The sequence below is a fragment of the Mustela erminea genome, chromosome X (assembly GCF_009829155.1).
Source record: "Mustela erminea isolate mMusErm1 chromosome X, mMusErm1.Pri, whole genome shotgun sequence".
In the NCBI taxonomy this organism is placed as follows: Eukaryota; Metazoa; Chordata; class Mammalia; order Carnivora; family Mustelidae; genus Mustela; species Mustela erminea.
In genome coordinates, this window is record NC_045635.1 from 114942770 (window position 1) to 114959868 (window position 17099).

The following is a 17099-nucleotide window of genomic DNA, read 5'->3' on the forward strand; positions in this document are numbered from 1 at the left end:
TATTTTGCAGGCCACAGGGCATCTCCTGTAGAAGGATAAAAAGGGAAGCAGACAGAGGAGGCTGTGTGTTCCCAAACAGAAGGCCTCAGTGGTGAGTCAGAAGGCAAGGGGTTTGGCAAGCCGACCAGCTTCCAAGCAGTACGGTTTGATTGAGATGAAATCCATTCGAACTTACTAAAATAGGCTACACCCAGACACTGCCTTTGCCTCCCTGACTCTGTCTTCCCGAGGACAACTGAGTATCCTTTTGCTCCATGAACCTCTGACCAAATTCGGAGTAAGACAGATGGTGAGAGGTGGAGGCCTTTTGTACCTCTATCCCGGGCTATTGATTTTCCAGTAAAATGTATTTCCCATGCTTCCTGGAAAGGCTTGAGAGTGAGTTCATTTTATAACTCCTTCCTCCAAAAGAGTCATTGAGTGTGAAGGAATTCTTTTAAGAGGCAAAAATCCACAAAGAAAGGCTGGAAACAGAGACGTGTCCCATGATCAAGGAGGACTCTAGTGGCCTCAGGAAACCTTAAATCGAAGCCGAGGCATCATATTACAGGAATTCCCAGATAATTACGATGTCTGTGAAAATGAGGTCACGTTGACAAAGCCCTATGGGAAGGGAGAAGGCGCCATCTTACATGCTAGTAGCGCCTCCTTGCTCACACTGGAGTGCCGTGGCTGGTTTCACACCTCCAGGCCCTGGACTTCCCGGAAGCAAGCAGCACAAGCTCCCTCTCAGCAGACTCAGCAAATCCTGTCACCACCTCTACCTCCAGCCTTCAGACGGACGATGAACAGCTGACCCTCGAGCCACACAGGCTGGAAGCGCGCAGGTCCACTTAGAAACGAATTCTTTTCAATGAATACAGTACAGTACTCTAAAGGTATTTTTTCTCCCTTATTATGATTTTCTTAATAACATTTCCTTTTCTCTAAGGGCGCCTGGGTGGCTCAGTTGTTAAGCATCTACCATTGGCTCAGGTCATGATCCCAGGGTCCTGGGATCGAGCCCTGCATCAGGCTCCCTGCTCGGTGGGAGTCCGCTTCTCCCTCTCCCACTCTCCCTGCTTGTGTTCCCTCTCTCGCTGTCTTTGTCTGTGAAACAAATAAATAAAATCTTAAAAAAAAAAAACCTTCCTTTTCTCTAGCTTACTGTACTGTGAGAGCATTGCATATAACACACGTGACATACAAAATAGGTGGTCATCAGCTGTTCGTGTTCTCAGCGAGGCTTCTGGTGAACAGCAGGCTATCAATTACGTTCTTGGGGAGTCAAAAGCTATACATGGGTTTTCGATGGTGCACCATCGAAAGGGGGTCAGCACCCCTAAGCCCTGAGTTGTTCAAGGCTCAACTATGTACGGATGAGTAAGTCAGGAAAGGGGGTAGGTGAAAAAGTACACAGGATATGGGGGACACTCCACACCACCAGTGAACCCTAATGTGAACTATGGACATTAAAGGATTAACGATTCTTCAGTTGTCGCCGATCCCTCCTCTGGTGGGAGATCCAATAGAGGGCGAGACTGCATGAGTGTGGCTGGGGCAGGGGCTGGGGGGGACGGTACATGAGAAATCCCTGTACCTTCCGCTCGATTTTGCTGTGAACCCCAAACTTCTCTATAAAATAAAGCCTTAAAAAGGTGGGGGCAGGCGGGTAAGCACTAGAGAAAGGGAGAGAAAATTCAGGGTGGGGACAAGTGGGCAGACGGATGAGCAGAAATCGCAGGAGGTTTCGTGGGATTTTTCTGCGCTCTGACAGGCCACCCACTTCCCATCTTTCCTACCGGATGCAGGTTCTTTAAGACACACCCTTCGGCATCTGCCACAAGTTACAATGCAGTGGGAGAAAGTCGGGGGGAAAAAAATGCTGGCCATCGCTGCTGCGGCTGACTGCAGGCGTGCACACTTCTTGCCCGGGGGGGCTGTGCCCAGACAGTGCCCCCGCCACCCTGCCTGAACCCCCTCCCAGCTCCTTTCTGCTTCTCTAAGTATTGGCACGCTGGAAGCCCATCTTCCACTGAACCCTTTCCCTTTACTGGTTCTCCAAACGGCAGCCTAGTGAGCTTCAGACTCACTTGGCGGGGAGTGGGGCGGTGGGAGGGGCGAGGAAGGGGCTGAAGGTGTTGTTTAAAATGCGGTTTCCTGTGATCTGGGGCCAGAAATTCTGAGGTATAGCAAGTCAGGTGTGGGGCCCAGACAGCTGCACAAGCTTCCCGGGGGGCTTTGGAGGCACGATCCCTCAACCACATTTTGAGAAACCCATCTTAGGACAATTTCCATTGTTCTCTGCCACGTGGTTTTCACCATCACGTCTGTCCTGCCTTCCCAGCGGGGCCGTGGGTGCCAAGACCTAGGGGTTGTGTGTAAAATTAAGCCTGATAGTGAAGCCACTTAGACTCCTTTTTCTGGTCTCTATTTTTTCAGTTTTACTGAGGTACAACAGACGAATAAAAGGTATATACATTGGAGGTTGATAACAGGTGCACACGGCAAAGTGATCACCCAAACCGAGCTAATGATATAATAATATTCAAGGGGCACATGGGTGGCTCAGTGGGTTGAAGCCTCTGCCTTTGGCTGGGGTCATGATCCAGAGATCCTGGGATCGAGCCCTGCATCTCACTCTCTGCTCAGCAGGGAGCCTGCTTCCTCCTCTCTCTCTGCCTGCTTCTCTGCCTACTTGTGATCTCTGTCAAATAAATAAATAAAATCTTTAAAAAAATGAGCATCCCTCCCCACACACTGTTGCCATTTTCCTTTCTCATTGCTTTTTTTTTTTTAAAGATTTTATTTATTTATTTGACAGAGAGAGATCACAAGTAGGCAGAGAGGCAGGCAGAGAGAGAGGGGAAAGCAGGCTCCCCGCTGAGCAGAGAGCCCGATGTGGGGCTCGATCCCAGGACCCTGAGATCATGACCTGAGCCGAAGGCAGAGACTTTAAACCACTGAGCCACCCAGGCGCCCCTCTCGTTGCTTTATGTTTAAATACTTCCTGGCACATAACCTTAGTTATGATGGTCAAGGAAAGCCAAGGAGCATGATAAGATTATCAGAAACACAATAAACAGAAAAATGATACACTGTTTTGCAATGGTGAAAGAAGTTCAAAAAATGGCAGTGTATCTTGAGCACATGGAAGGAACCAAGGTCAGGGGCAGCACAAGTTCAATACCCATTCAGAACAGCAGGCCAGGAGTGGCCCAGCCACAGTCGGACACACTGAGGTGCCACCAGACTGCATCAAGGACTGAATGGGGCAGAAATCAGCAGATGATCCTGTGGAAACTTGAAAAGGGGGAGATAACATCCACAGACTTGCCAATTCAAGAAGTCTCTATCCTGCCCAAGTTTATAGGATGTATGGTTAATTTAATTTTATTTTTTTGAGATTTTTTTTTAAGATTTTTATTTTTTATTTATTTGACAGAGAGAGATCACAAGTAGGCAGAGAGGCAGGCAGAGAGAGAGAGAGAGAGGGAAGCAGGCTCCCTGCTGAGCAGAGAGCCCAATGCGGGGCTCGATCCCAGGACCCTGAGATCATGACCTGAGCCGAAGGCAATGGCTTAACCCACTGAGCCACCCAGGTGCCCTATTTTTTTGAGATTTTTTAATTTATTCATTTGAGAGAGAGAGAGAGAGAGTGAGTGCACGAGCAGGGGGAAGAGGCAGAGGGAGAAGCAGACTCCTCGATGAACCAGGCATCCAACACGGGGCTTGATCCCAGGACCCAGAGGTCACAGGTCACAACCTGAGCCAAAGGTAGATGCTTAACCACAGGAGCTACCCAGGTGCCCCGTGATAGTTAATTTTACATGTCACTTCACTGGTTCACAAGGTACCCAACTTAAACATTATTTCTGGATGTGTCTATGAGTGCTTAGAGGAACTTGGGAATTCACCTTCTAAGTATCTGGTAACGCTACATCTACCTTCCAGATTTCCCCGTAACGCCTCCATGTGAACCAAGTTCTCTTTCGGCACTGTTTAATGGACCTTGCTCTCCATCTTTGCACTACCTTTGAATCTTACCGTACAGTGAAGGCAAAACTTCTAGCCATCTGTCTGAGGCCTATAAGCAGAAAAGATGAGCCTTCCAACTGGGAGAGGGAGTAAAACAGTGCGACTGGGCATCATCCAATCTGCTGAGCGCAGGAATAGAACCGAAAGGTAGAGAAGGGGAGAATCGTTCTCTCCTCCTGACTTCTTGAGCTGAAACATCAGTCTTTCCTACCCTTGGACTAGAACTTACACCATTATTGGCTCTCCTGGTCCTCAGGCCTTTGGACAATTTAACTTCTAGGAATCCACTCTACACATCTTGATATAGTTTGCCAAAGTCTTATGTCTACAATGCTCACTTCAGAATTGTTTCTATAGCAGCAAGAACCTAGAAGCAATGCACATGAACTCCAACAGGAGGCGGGAGATACAGACTGCAGGACATCCAGAATTTGTACGTAAGGTTTGCAGAAGGTCCATACGAATCAGAGAGGTAAGGGGCACCTGGGTGGCTCAGTCAGTTAAGCTGAATTCATGTTCCCATATTCTTTGGGTAAATACCTAGTAGCGTGGCTGTTGGGTCATAAGGCATAAGGTAGTTCTATTTTTAACTTTTTGAGACACACACACACATAGGTGCATGCACACACACAAGAGGAATATTAATCAGCCACAAAAAAGAATGAATCTTGTCATTCACAACATGGATGGCGCTAGACAGTATTATGTTAGGTGACATAGAGAAAGGCAGATACCATTTGATTTCACTAAATTTTACATCTGAAACTAATAATACACTGTATGTTCACTAACTGGAATTTAAATAAAAAACTTGAAATACTAAATTGGTAGAATCAGCAGAGGCAGAGACAGCTCCAAAGCAGGGAGCTGTTATGGTAATATTTTCATCCACCATATTTGACAGCATCCTTTCTTTAAAAATTAAATCACTGGGGTGGTAGGGGGTGGGGCTGGCAGGGCGCCTGGGTGGCTCAGGTGGTTAAGCTTCTGATTCTTGATTTCAGCTCAGGTCATGACTGCAGGGTCATGGGATAGAGCCCGCCACTGGGCTCTGTGCTCAATGGGGAGTCTGCTTGTGATTCTCTCCCTGTCCCACACCCTCTGCCCCTCCCCTCTGGCTCACACACTCTCTCTCTCTCTCTTTTTCTCTCTCTCAAATAAATAAATAAAATCTTTAAAAAAAAAATAAATCACTGAGGTCACCTGGAAGCTAAAAGAAATGGTCGCAGAGGAAGAGAGAAGGGAGCCCGGCTCTGCTGGGTAACATATTTTAACCTCAGAAATGTAAGAAGAAAAATAGTGATAAAACTGTCCCCCACGATTACTGTCCATGTCACCTATGAAGCAAGCTCCTTCCTGGGTTTTCACACCAACTACTGCTCATGTCATCATTGTGGAGCAAACTGACTAAAGAGGGCTATTCTGTCTTTTGAAAAGCAACGTACAGAGATGTTGAAAAACTATCCATGCGCAAAAGGAAAGGAAGATGCCGTCCCAACACACATCCAACATTGGGTGAAAAGTGACACTATTTCAGCTGAGCTGGCAGACGACGACAAAGCTACCAGACAGGAAAACTTAAGAGGTTAGGATGGCTCGACCTTTTCATTAGTGACTGGGCCGAGTCTGGAAAGTAGACATGAAGGAAAGCAGAGAGAAGATTAAGGAGAATAACATGATTTTTTTTCAAATGGGAACTTATTTTGAATCCTGCACAGGCCCTATTTATAGCTAATAGATTCTGACATATCTGTGTTCAAGCCAGAGCCATTCCATTCCTCCCTCTGTGCCAAAGGGCAGTCTTCCCTTCAGGCTGTCCTCGAACACAAGGTTGATAATATCTCCAAGGACATCATAACACATTGATTGATTCTAAAATAAAACCACAGTATGTAATCACTTAAAGCTTACTGCTTAGAGGAACTTGGGAATTCACCTTCTAAGTATCTGGTAAGGCTACAGCTACCTTCCAGATTTCCCCGTAACGCCTCCATGTGAACCAAGTTCTCTTTTGGCTCTATTTAATGGACCTTGCTCTCCATCTCTGCACTACCTTTTAATCTTACCGTCCAGTGAAGGCAAAACTTCTAGCCATCTGTCTGAGGCCTATAAGCAGATATCAGACCCTTGCAATAGCTTACCCAGTTTCCCATGTCACCTCAACACCTCAGTGGCTCAGCCAGTGAAAAGATTCCATAGAGAATCTCCACAGAGAATTCCATAGAGAATTCCAAAGAGTCTTTGGTTATGATCTGAACACTCACCACAGTATAATAGTTCTTGGTAAGCGGAGTCGTTTCAAATCCTTTGACAGCCTTGGGGGACAGAGGTCTCTCTGTAAAAAAGACATTTAAAGATGTTAATAACATAGAAGGCTAAGAGGAACACTTTTATAATGTCGGTCAGCTAACCTACTATAAATAGTGTCGAATGGAAGGCTGAGTGGAAATGTACGTTCCTCGACAAGTAAAACTCTAACTTTACTAAACTCTAGATGGTCCAAGTTAGACCTTGTCCAGGCCCCCTCAATCCCTGAGTTGACTCCAGGAAACAAACTGAGGGCTGCTGGAGGGGAGGCGGGTAATGGGTGATGGACACTGGGGAGGGCACATGGTGTGATGAACACTGAGTGGTATATGCAACTGATGAATCATCGATTATATCAAATACTAACGACAGCTAATGGAATTTATATTATAAAAAAAAAAAGCCTAGTTAATGAGTGGCAGGGCCAGGGCAAGAATTTCTCTCCACTTGGCCATGTTTATTTACTGGAGTCTGTCTCTCCACTCAACTTACTCAAAACAGATAAGCAAAGCCAATGCTAACCAAATCTACATATTTACAACTTGTAAGGTTTTTTTTTAAAGATTTTTATTTATTTGAGAGAGAGAGATCACAAGTAGGCAGAGAGGCAGAGGGAGAGGGGGAAGCAGGCTCCCTGCTTAGCAGAGAGCCCCATGTGGGGCTCGATCCCAGAACCCCGAGACCATGACCCGAACCGAAGACAGAGGCTTTAACCCACTGAGCCACCCAGGCGCCCCTACAACTTGTAAGTTATTATATGAGTATAATATAATATAGAGAATAGCAACCATCCTTTGTTGGGGCTCTCTACTGTGCCAAAAATAAAATAATCAGAATCTCTAACACACTGAAAACTAGCAGGAAATTCCTGATTCTTTGATTTATCATTTTAATATCATGACACTCAGCGATAAAATGCTTTCTTTTACGAAGTTACTCTTACCTTTCAAACTCATGACTAAGAGACATCCTAATACATTCTTCCATTAAAAAAACACTTAAGATAAATACAAGATGGTGATCTTTCCTATCTTATTCTCATTTTCTCCTTTGCTCACTTTGCTGTGTGTTCCATTTCTATCTTCCTGTATTATATGATGCTTTAAACTCTTTCTGAAGCATGGCAGAGTATATATAAATAACCAAACGATAAGATATCATCATGCTTGATTTTCCTTTTTGAAAAATACTTTCTAGTTTCAAATCTATTACAGTCCTGCCCTAAAAATGCAAATTTTAGAAAAGAAAATAAAAACCAATGATTAGCCCGTCACTCAGAGCTAACCATCATTAGAGTAACATTATAAAATATGCCTCCTACTCTTTTTATATATGTATTTGTGAACACATAAACAGACACACACCCAGGGATCTTTCTTATTTTACTTACAGTTTTGTAATTCTCCTAACAACCTTTTTTTAAAAAAATTTTTTTATGCGATCTCTGTTCCCAAGGTGGGTCTTGAAGTCAAGATCCCAAGATTAAGAGTTGCACGTTCTACCAAATGAGCCAGCCAAGTGCTCCTCTGTAATTCGCCTAGCACAATGTTATTTCATGAATATTTTTTCATCTATCCTTGGCTTTTAATTATTATTATATTAAAAATATCTTTTATGTGATATAATGAACAATGGGTATTACATAAGATGACCTCTACCTCTTGAAACCAAATGGTATGTTCTATGTTAATTAACTGAATACTCATTTTTAAAAAAATATCCTTGGGCGCCTGGGTGGCTCAGTCGTTAAGTGTCTGCCTTCAGCTCAGGTCATGGTCCCAGGGTCCTAGGATCAAGGCCCACATCAGGCTCCCTGCTCAGCAGGAAGCCTGCTTCTCCCTCTCCCACTCTCCCTGCTTGTGTTCCCTCTCTCTCTGTGTCTCTCTGTGTCAAATAAATAAATAAAATATTTTTTTAAAATCCTTTATATTTATTTGGTACTTAGTAGATTTTAAGACATTTTATTTGATTCTCACAACAGCCCTGTCAGGCAGAGAGGTTCTCATTTTGCAGAAGAGGTCACTGAGGTCAGCGAGATGAAGTCAGTTGCCTAAGGGCACATATCTTGGAATGGCAGAGCCAAGACTGAAGCCCAGGTATGTGCTTGAAGAACAGCCTGCACTCCTAACCCATATGATGTCCAGACAGAAAGCTGAAGGCTTCGGTTGATGGCACTGGCAGTGATTCCTATGGGACTTCAGAGAGACCATCAGTTTGAGCTGGGATAGTCAGGGAAGACTTTTCTAGACAGGGGGCACTTTTTTTTTTTAAGATTTTATTTATTTATCTGAGAGAGACAGAGCAAGTGAGAGAAAGAACACATGTGGGGGGAGGGAGAAAGGGAAAGTAAGAAGCAGACTCCCCGCTGAGTAGGGAGCCTGATGCAGGGATTGATTCCAGGACCCTGGGATCATGACCTGAGCCAAAGGCAGATGCTTAACTGACTGAGCCACCCAGGCGCCTTATGGGGGCACTTAATCTAGTCCTGGAGGGTGGTGAGAATTCAAACTGGGAGAGAAAATAGTAGAAGAGTTCTCCAGGCAGGGAAGATTCCAGAAGCACAGCTGTAGAAACAGCAATGCTCAAGGAAGGACTGTTCCTGTGACAGTGAATCGTCCAGCTGGGCCATGCTGGGTAGAGTGAAAATAAGACCAAAAGGAAGCAATCTGGGCCAATTCTGTCACTTCCAAGTGATGACAAGTGGGGCATAGCCAGTTTCTGGGAGCTTTACGCTATTTCAAGATTTCAGATCTACCTGGTGGCTTCACAGGGCCTAACTGGGCAAAGCAGAGCAACGTGGAGGCACCTTGCCTCTATCTGAGACTGTCGGGGGCTGAGCCAGGACTTGAACCAGACACTGCACTTCCAGTCCGCCATGGTGCTGTACTCTTAGACATACTCAAATGTGACCGCTACCGGGTTCTTTTGGGGTTTTTATCAAGCAAGTTTTCTCTAGTACAGCGATAATCGTTCTACTTAGAATGCACAGAAACTTTGTGCGATGATGTAAGCCAGTCTTGATAAAAATGAGACCTTCTGGAGATACCAGCAAGATATGGTCACCTTCCAAAAGCCAGGCTGAAAAGGAAGGTAAACAGTAATGGAGAGCCTGCCAAGAAACAGAAGAGGGAAGGAAGGGCCATGGGAATGGGTGATGGCAGTTGAAACAAAATGTTAACTATGTCAAGTAGAACGGAGAGACATGAAATGAAAGGAAGTGGCCGGTCTGGAGATTCCTGGGTGGCCGAACGTGATGCAAAGACAGAGCTGGTGCTTTGGTAAGATCAGTAAATTGTCTAACCTCTAGCAAGACTGGCAGAGGGGAAAAAAAAGAGAGAGAAGACACGAATTACCAACATCAGAAGTCAAACAGGATCACTACAGCCCCCGGAGATATCAAAAAGATGATAAAGCCATACTCTGAGCAACTCTACACATAGACATTCAATAATTACATGTGAAATGGACCAACTCTTCAGAAAACAAGAACTATCATGACTTACCCAATAGGAAATGGACCATTTGAGGAGCCTTATAACTATTAGGGAAATTGAATTTCTAAATTTAAAACTCATGAAAAAGAACTCTCCAGGCCTGTATGGTTTCACTGGAGAATGCTACCAAATGTTTCAGGAAGAGGCAATACCAATTCTTCACGAAGTCTTAGAGAAAATGAGAGGAGGGATAACCTTCCAACTCATTTTATGAAGTCACTCTCACACTGATCCTGAAGCCAGACAGAGAGTCTAAAAATAGAAAACTGCAGACCAATGGCCCTCATGAATATAGATGTAGAAACCCTTAGCAAAATGTTAGCAAATAAAATTCAGCAATATTTTTAAAGCACTGTAGACCACGGAATTCATCCCAGGGATGCAAGGTTGGCGATATAGTCAAAAATCAATCAACGTGACCCACAATATCAATACTCTAAAAAGAAACATCCCATGGTAATAATATCAATCAATGTGGAAAAAGCACTTGACAAAACTCAACACTCATTCAAGGGGAACAAAACTCCCACCTCCCACCCAAGTCCCCCAAAACAGGAATGAAGTGGAACGCCTTCAAGTCAATAAAGAACATCTACCCCAAACCCACAGCTAGGGTTTAAGAGGAATGGCGCAAGACAGAAAGGCGAGCATGCACCGCTAAGGTCGGAACGAGGCAAGGTGGTCTCTCTCAATCCAATCCCATCACTGACATCACTGAGCATAGAGAAGAATTCAAATGGGTTATCCGGCATATGAGAACTCGAACAGCAGCAAATCACACAGACAGAGCCCTAAGAAACCCTCCTAATTCTGATGTAAAGATTCCTTTCCAACTAACCTCGGGTTCCTTCCCCTCCCTTGCTGGGGCGCCCAATCCTACTGTCTGTGGTGGACACTGGACAAAAAGACATCTAGTGACAACTAGTTTCTCTGGATACAAAACATCCAGGGGACTACAACAGGAAATCTAAATATAAAGCTCAATCCTAGTTTTGGTTTATAATCAGTAGGAAGAGCCATTTCTTAATCTGCCTTAATACAAATTTAATTAGAATACTACCTAATCTCCGCATTTGATATCTATATTTACCTGCTAATAAGAAGTTTTAGAAGAAGGATTTAATGACCCTTTTGCTGAACCAGTGGCAGAAGACAGAATTTGCCTAAAATATCTGTTCTGATCATACTTGCCTCAATACTTCCTTGGCATGGAAACTCTGCCAGGAAAATTTTAACACCAAGTTAACAGAACCCTGAGCTCTTCCCTAAGTAACAAAAACAAAAATGAAAAAGAGAGAAAAGTCACCATGTTCCTGATGCATTGTTAGAAATTTCTCTAAGGTATAAATAACGTGTTACTTTATAGGTCACCGCTGATTTTTAAGTAAAGGACTGAAAATTGTTATCAGTGGCTAATTTTCTTATTTATAATGTATTTGACCCACACAGAGGAGCAAAGGCCCTTAAGAAAGCTTCTGTAGTTTATATCATGACTAATTTATTCATACATGTATTTTTCATGAAACAAAATCTTTTGGAAAAAATACTTTTGTTCACATTAGGGTTTATTTTTCTCATGTAACAAGAAATTGAGAGGTACACAAGCAGGACTGGGAACAACAGCTTCATAATGTCACCACCGTCCAGGCTCCACCATCCTTGGTGAGAGGCTTTTACCCTCACGGTCACAAAAACCTACTCTATCTTTCAGCCTCAAGCTCACATTGAAAGGAGTTACACGTGTGTGTGAGCGACATACTCAAATATGCTATTTCTAAAGTTTCTACAGTGGGAGATTGGTGGCTCCACGAGACCTCTGAAACCAGCCTCGACCTGAACAGAGGGAAGAAGCTGCCCCCAGGGCTTTGACCATAATTATCTCCTAGACAAAAGCTACAGCAGATTCTAAAACTTAAAATACCACTCCCCAAGGGCAGTTACCAGAGCACAAAGTGCTCTTGTCAGGCGAAAGGCTCAAGGGAAGGAAACTGTGCACAGAACTCCCACAGCCCAGCAATCTGCAGGGCCAGGGTTTGCCCGGGGCTAGGGTTGGTTGCTTTTGTTTTTAAGAGAACACAAAGGAATAGACAAAGTCCGCCTAAAGGAGCAGGAGGTACCCAAAGGTACCTTGAATAAGTGGTCACAATTACGGAAGATTGGAGTGACCTCAGTGTTACAGGTCTGACCCAATCATAAGTAGACAGAGATCATGAGAGTCCTTTAGTTCCATGCCTGATTGAACTTCATCAGTGACTGCAAGGTTGTGTGACTGCCAGGTTTAAAACTCGAAATGGACAGTTTCATTTCTAGGAGAGATGTATTTCACCTCTGAATCGTTTTTTAAAAACTCCTTAAAGACAAACCTTCTTTCCTCAGCTTATACATCAGTAAGAGCTTCGTGGAAAGAAATGAAAAATTGACAGGTATTTTCTAGACCAAGCACGAAACAGCACGGCATCGAACTTGTGTGGCCTTTGTCCTGTCCCCACCAATCACTGTGGCTTGGCTTGTCCTCTCCCCTCATCAGCGCCTACCCACAGCCTCCATGCCTTTGCGCGCTCAGCTCAAAGCCCGCCTCCTCCGTGAAGCCTCTTCGGATCTCTCCACGCACAGCGCACTCCCCGTCCACTGACGATCTGCTCCAGAGTTTCCACCTCATCATCACTTTTTGTCGGTTTCAACTCTAGCCTTTCGCTCTCTCCCGGACCCTTCATCCGTAAGGACAACTACCTGCTGGAAATCATCCAAACTACGACTCTCTGGCACCTCTACTCCCCATGTCCAAAGTAAGTCTTCCTCTTCGGTGCTGACCACCCACCCAACAGAAACACACACACACACACACACACACCCCTCCTCACCCTCTCCTCTCTATTAATGGAGTTCAGCACGAGTCAACCATCTCCTGACAAAGATGAGTAAGACCCCATCGCCCGGCACGTCCTGTGAGTCAGGCTCCCCTCTTCAGCTCACCGCTCTCCACAGCGCCCTGCACTTCACGCTATCACCGAGTTTATCCTACTACATTCGAGGAGGTCTCGCCTGCCCCATACTAGACTAGGAACGCGAGAGCAAAACTCATGTCTCATTTCTCTGCCTGACAGCCCGTCGTGGCAAGGAACGCCACATGCCCTTAAAGAGCTCACCCTCAAGCTGGACCCCTAGACTTGGAGTTATACTCACCTCTTCCCTTTCGCTCATAACAAGTCATCAGCAAGTTTTCTCGATTGGATTTTAACAGTGTCTACTGCAGCCACGCACTTCTTCCGCTCCACTATCGCGAAAGTGGCCCATACCACTACCTGGACTGCCTCGCTCTCAGCGAGAGCCTGGGCTGGCTCCCCCACACCCTCATTGAGTACTCCCACCTCTTCTCCGCCATCCAGCCCCTGGAACCACATGCGATCCCCTGCTTTTCGCTGACACCCTTCTTCATGTGGCTCCGGCCAGGGCCCCACTCTCTCGACTTGCCTTCCCCTCGACCCCAGTCACCCCACCACCCACCCCGTGCCCTCTGACTTCCATTCCTTAACTTACAATCGCCCTCCAGCCTTCTACTGCAGAAGCTTCTCAGCATCCTTCAAGACCCAGTTTAAGGGCTACCCCCTCCCCCGCCCCCAGGTTATTGTTAACAGAGTCAATTCTTTACTGCTCTAACAGCACCTTACCTAGACTCAGAGCTTTGCCTGTGTTACCTATCTTGTGCCATCCTGTTCCAGTTGGTTACATCCACACTTAGCTTGACCGCTAGACTGTCAGGTCCTTGGAGGCAGGGTCCATAAGGACAGACTATTACAGCATCGTGGCTACCCAGTATCTGACCCTCAGTGACCAAGCCAAACACAACATGATGGCCTGCCCCACGTAATCATTCATTTCACGGAGATTTCCTGAGCCTAAACAAAACAGAACATCTCTGTCCTCATGGCATGTACATTGTAATGGTAAGACATAGACCGAGAATGAGATAAATCAGCACATGTATACCACATTAGGCAGAAACAGTAAACCAAAAAGCAGAGTAGGGGAGGGGAACGGGGCCGTGGGGATAAGGTTCCATTTCCTCGAATGACCAGGGAAAGCCCTTCTGTGAAGCAGACAAGGAAGCAAAGACCTAAAGGAGGTGCGGGAACCCGTCACGCAGATCTGGGGACAGAGTCCCAGGCAGAGGCGCAGCCAGGGACGCAGGTGTCCGTGTGGCTGAAGTAGAGTGAGGGGGAGAAGGGTCAGAGAGGACGGCAGAGGGGCACCAGCAAGCCAAATCCTGGAGGACCTCGGAGAGCAGTGAGATGACCTTGGCTTCTACTCTGTTTCAGATGGGGAGCCATCACCCAAGTTCTGTTTAGAAAGAATCACTCTGGGGCGCCTGGGTGGCTCAGTGGGTTAAGGCGCTGCCTTCGGCTCAGGTCATGATCTCAGGGTCCTGGGATCGAGTCCCACATCGGGCTCTCCACTCGGCAGGGAGCCTGCTTCCTCCTCTCTCTCTCTGCCTGCCTCTCTGCCTACTTGTGATCTCTCTCTGTCAAATAAATAAATAAAATCTTTAAAACAAAATAAAAAATAAAAATAAATAAAAATAAATTAAAAAAAAGAAAGAATCACTCTGGTTACTGAGTTTAAGTGAGGTCTCATTTAACTAGCAGGCTTGCTGGACCCCGCCGTCCAGACCTATCCTTGACGGGTGGGTAAGAAGCTTCTGAGGGTTACCTAGGTGCTCAGATCAGCCAGAGCTTGTCGTGAGAGTCCTTAACTGAGCTCCAAACCGAAGAGAATCTACGAGAAACTTGTGAAGGGAAGGGTCCAAAGCCTGGAACCAACAGCCAGACTGTGCTACGAGGCATGTCAGTGAGGGACATGACGGTGAAGGCATGCTGTCTGTCCACTTCCCCTGTCCCCCCAACAATGCTTGGGATTCCCAGGCAAGGCAGCAAATGCTGTGGCTTTTAATTTTGCAGATGAAGACACGGAATCAAGGAACAAAGCTAGTGTGAATCTGGAAAGTTAGAGACCCTGACCACCAGCTCACAGTTACTGAAAGCTGTAGCAAGAGGTAAGAATCAGCTGCAAGGATCATCAAAACCAAGGAAATTCCAAGCAAGGCGCGGAAAAATATTTCAGGGCTCAGGAGAAACGTCGTGATTCCGAGTAATGAAAAGTGATAAGGGGCGCCCAGCAGGCTGAGTCAGTAGAGCCTGTGACTCTAGATCTCGGGGTTTTGAGTTCAAGCCCCATGTTGGGTGCAGACATTACTTAAAAACAAAATCTTTAAAAAGTGCTAAGAAGGGGCGCCTGGGTGGCTCAGTGTGTTAAAGCCTCTGCCTTCGGCTCAGGTCATGATCCCAGGGTCCTGGGATGGAGCCCCGCATCGGGCTCTCTGCTCAGCGGGGAGTCTGCCTCCCCCCTCTCTCTCTGCCTGCCTCTATGCCTACTAGTGATCTCTGTCTGTCAAATAAATAAACAAATAAATAAGTGCTAAAAAGTCTACACATACACATGTAATTATAAATCTGTAAACATTTATTCCATTAAAGGAGATGCCCTCTCCCAGACCCCTGCCACCCTTAAATGAACACACAATACAGAAAACTAAACTTTCTTTTAAATGCTTTAGGGGGAAAAAAAAACTACAAACAAGGGTGCCTGGGTGGCTCAGTAGTTAGGCGGCTGCCTTTGGCTCAGGTCATGATCCCAGGGTCCTGGGATGGAGCCCTGCCTCGGGCTCAGGCTTCCTGCTCAGCAGGAAGCCTGCTTCTCCCTCTCCTGCTTCCCCTGCTTGTGTTACCTCTCTTGCTGTGTCTCTCTCTGTCAAATAATAAATTCTTAAAAAAAATAAAAAAAACTCCAAGCAGTGGTTATCTGGGGGAGGGTGCAAAGAAGATTCATATTATCTACATTATATATCTCTGTAATGTTTTAATTCATTTACAATGAGCCTATAATTACAGTCATTAATACAGTCATTAATTTTGAGGCATTAAGAAAACAAGACATCTAGGAAAGAAAAAAATGCACTGAAGAGCTAACCACTCAAAGGAGCCCTTGGGTGAATATTTTGGGGAAGTAAAGAGATATAATAACGTGAATAAGTGAACACTATGTTATCTGCATGGTGTATATCTTTATACATCAGGGGTCTTTGGTAATATAGGCAAGGCCTACTTTCTTAAATAATAAAAAAGCAAGGAGGTTACCTAAGAAAGTTCTAGAAGGACTACTGAAGAATTATTAGATTGCATTCTCTGGATATTATTATGAAAGAGGATAAGCAGTTAACAGTACGCAAGGAGTTAAGGAAAATCTTCTTCAGAATAAAAGCAGCCAGACAGCTTGCAGTCCTACTATTGTTATTTCTCCAACACATCCCAGAGGCATTTAGACTTAGGTCTGCTTAAAGAGCTTAGGGCTAAAAAAAGGAAGTTAGCACATGGCCTCTCTTATTATTGTGTTCTACCATGGTGAGTCTTGGAGCGGCAGGAAGGACTGTGCACTGTCTTCCACGGGCTAGAATTAGTAAACAGAAGGGGACATAGTTAAGGTAGAACAGTTGTCTGAGCTTCGAATTCTTTGGCTTTTTTAGGTTTTTGCTGTCTTGATGTAATCTAAATACAACACTGTTTCAAAATATCTAATCACAGATTTTTCTCCCCCAGTTCTCTTCCACCCTTATTGTTGGCACGCACGTGCAAGTACAAATAGTTTCTGGGAACCCAGTAAAACGACCAGCATCGCAGCAGGAACATAAGAAAGTACAAGAGTCACACTGAAACAGGCTTTTAAAAGATCTACTTACCACTGGATTTAATTTCTCGGACATAATTACTAGGGAACCAGCCTGTTCTGCCATTTAATGTGCCTTCCCACCAGCCTCCTTCTTCAACTCTGGTAACATAAATGATGTCCCCTTTACAAACCGACAGCTCGTCTTCATTTGTCTGCTTAAAGTTGAATCTTGCCTTTACTATCAACTGATGGCTTCCATTTTCCGTCATCTCCTAGAGAAACAAAAGCCACACCAGATTAAGCGGCCCCCTAAATGGGGCAGGGGCAGAAATTAAATGAATGGAGGCCAGTAAAGTGAAACCCCAGGTTCTCCCTCAGTTTTGAGTTTTTAGCTAAGGAGTGGGATGCGGTGGGAGGTGGCTGGGGGTGGGGGCGAGGTTAATAAGCCCCTCGGAAGAGCATGTGTATTTTGTATTATCTGAAGGTACTTATTTAAATGAGCCGCCTCTACCCAACACACAGACACGGTCTTACACAATTACACAGCCAAGATTAGGTACT

General features: G+C 45.3%; 1 protein-coding gene across 5 annotated transcripts in view; it reads right to left on the reverse strand.

Moving 5' to 3' along the window:
* The window catches only part of ARHGEF6 (Rac/Cdc42 guanine nucleotide exchange factor 6), a 98985-nt gene that overhangs the window by 45973 nt on the left and 35913 nt on the right, over positions 1-17099 (reverse strand). For all 5 annotated transcript variants that reach the window (XM_032329495.1, XM_032329491.1, XM_032329494.1 and 2 more), the window contains 2 exons: positions 16609-16810; positions 6282-6352 (listed from right to left, as the gene is read on the reverse strand). In XM_032329495.1, coding sequence (XP_032185386.1) covers positions 6282-6352; positions 16609-16810 — 273 coding nt within the window. The remainder of the gene's footprint in view (positions 1-6281; positions 6353-16608; positions 16811-17099) is intronic.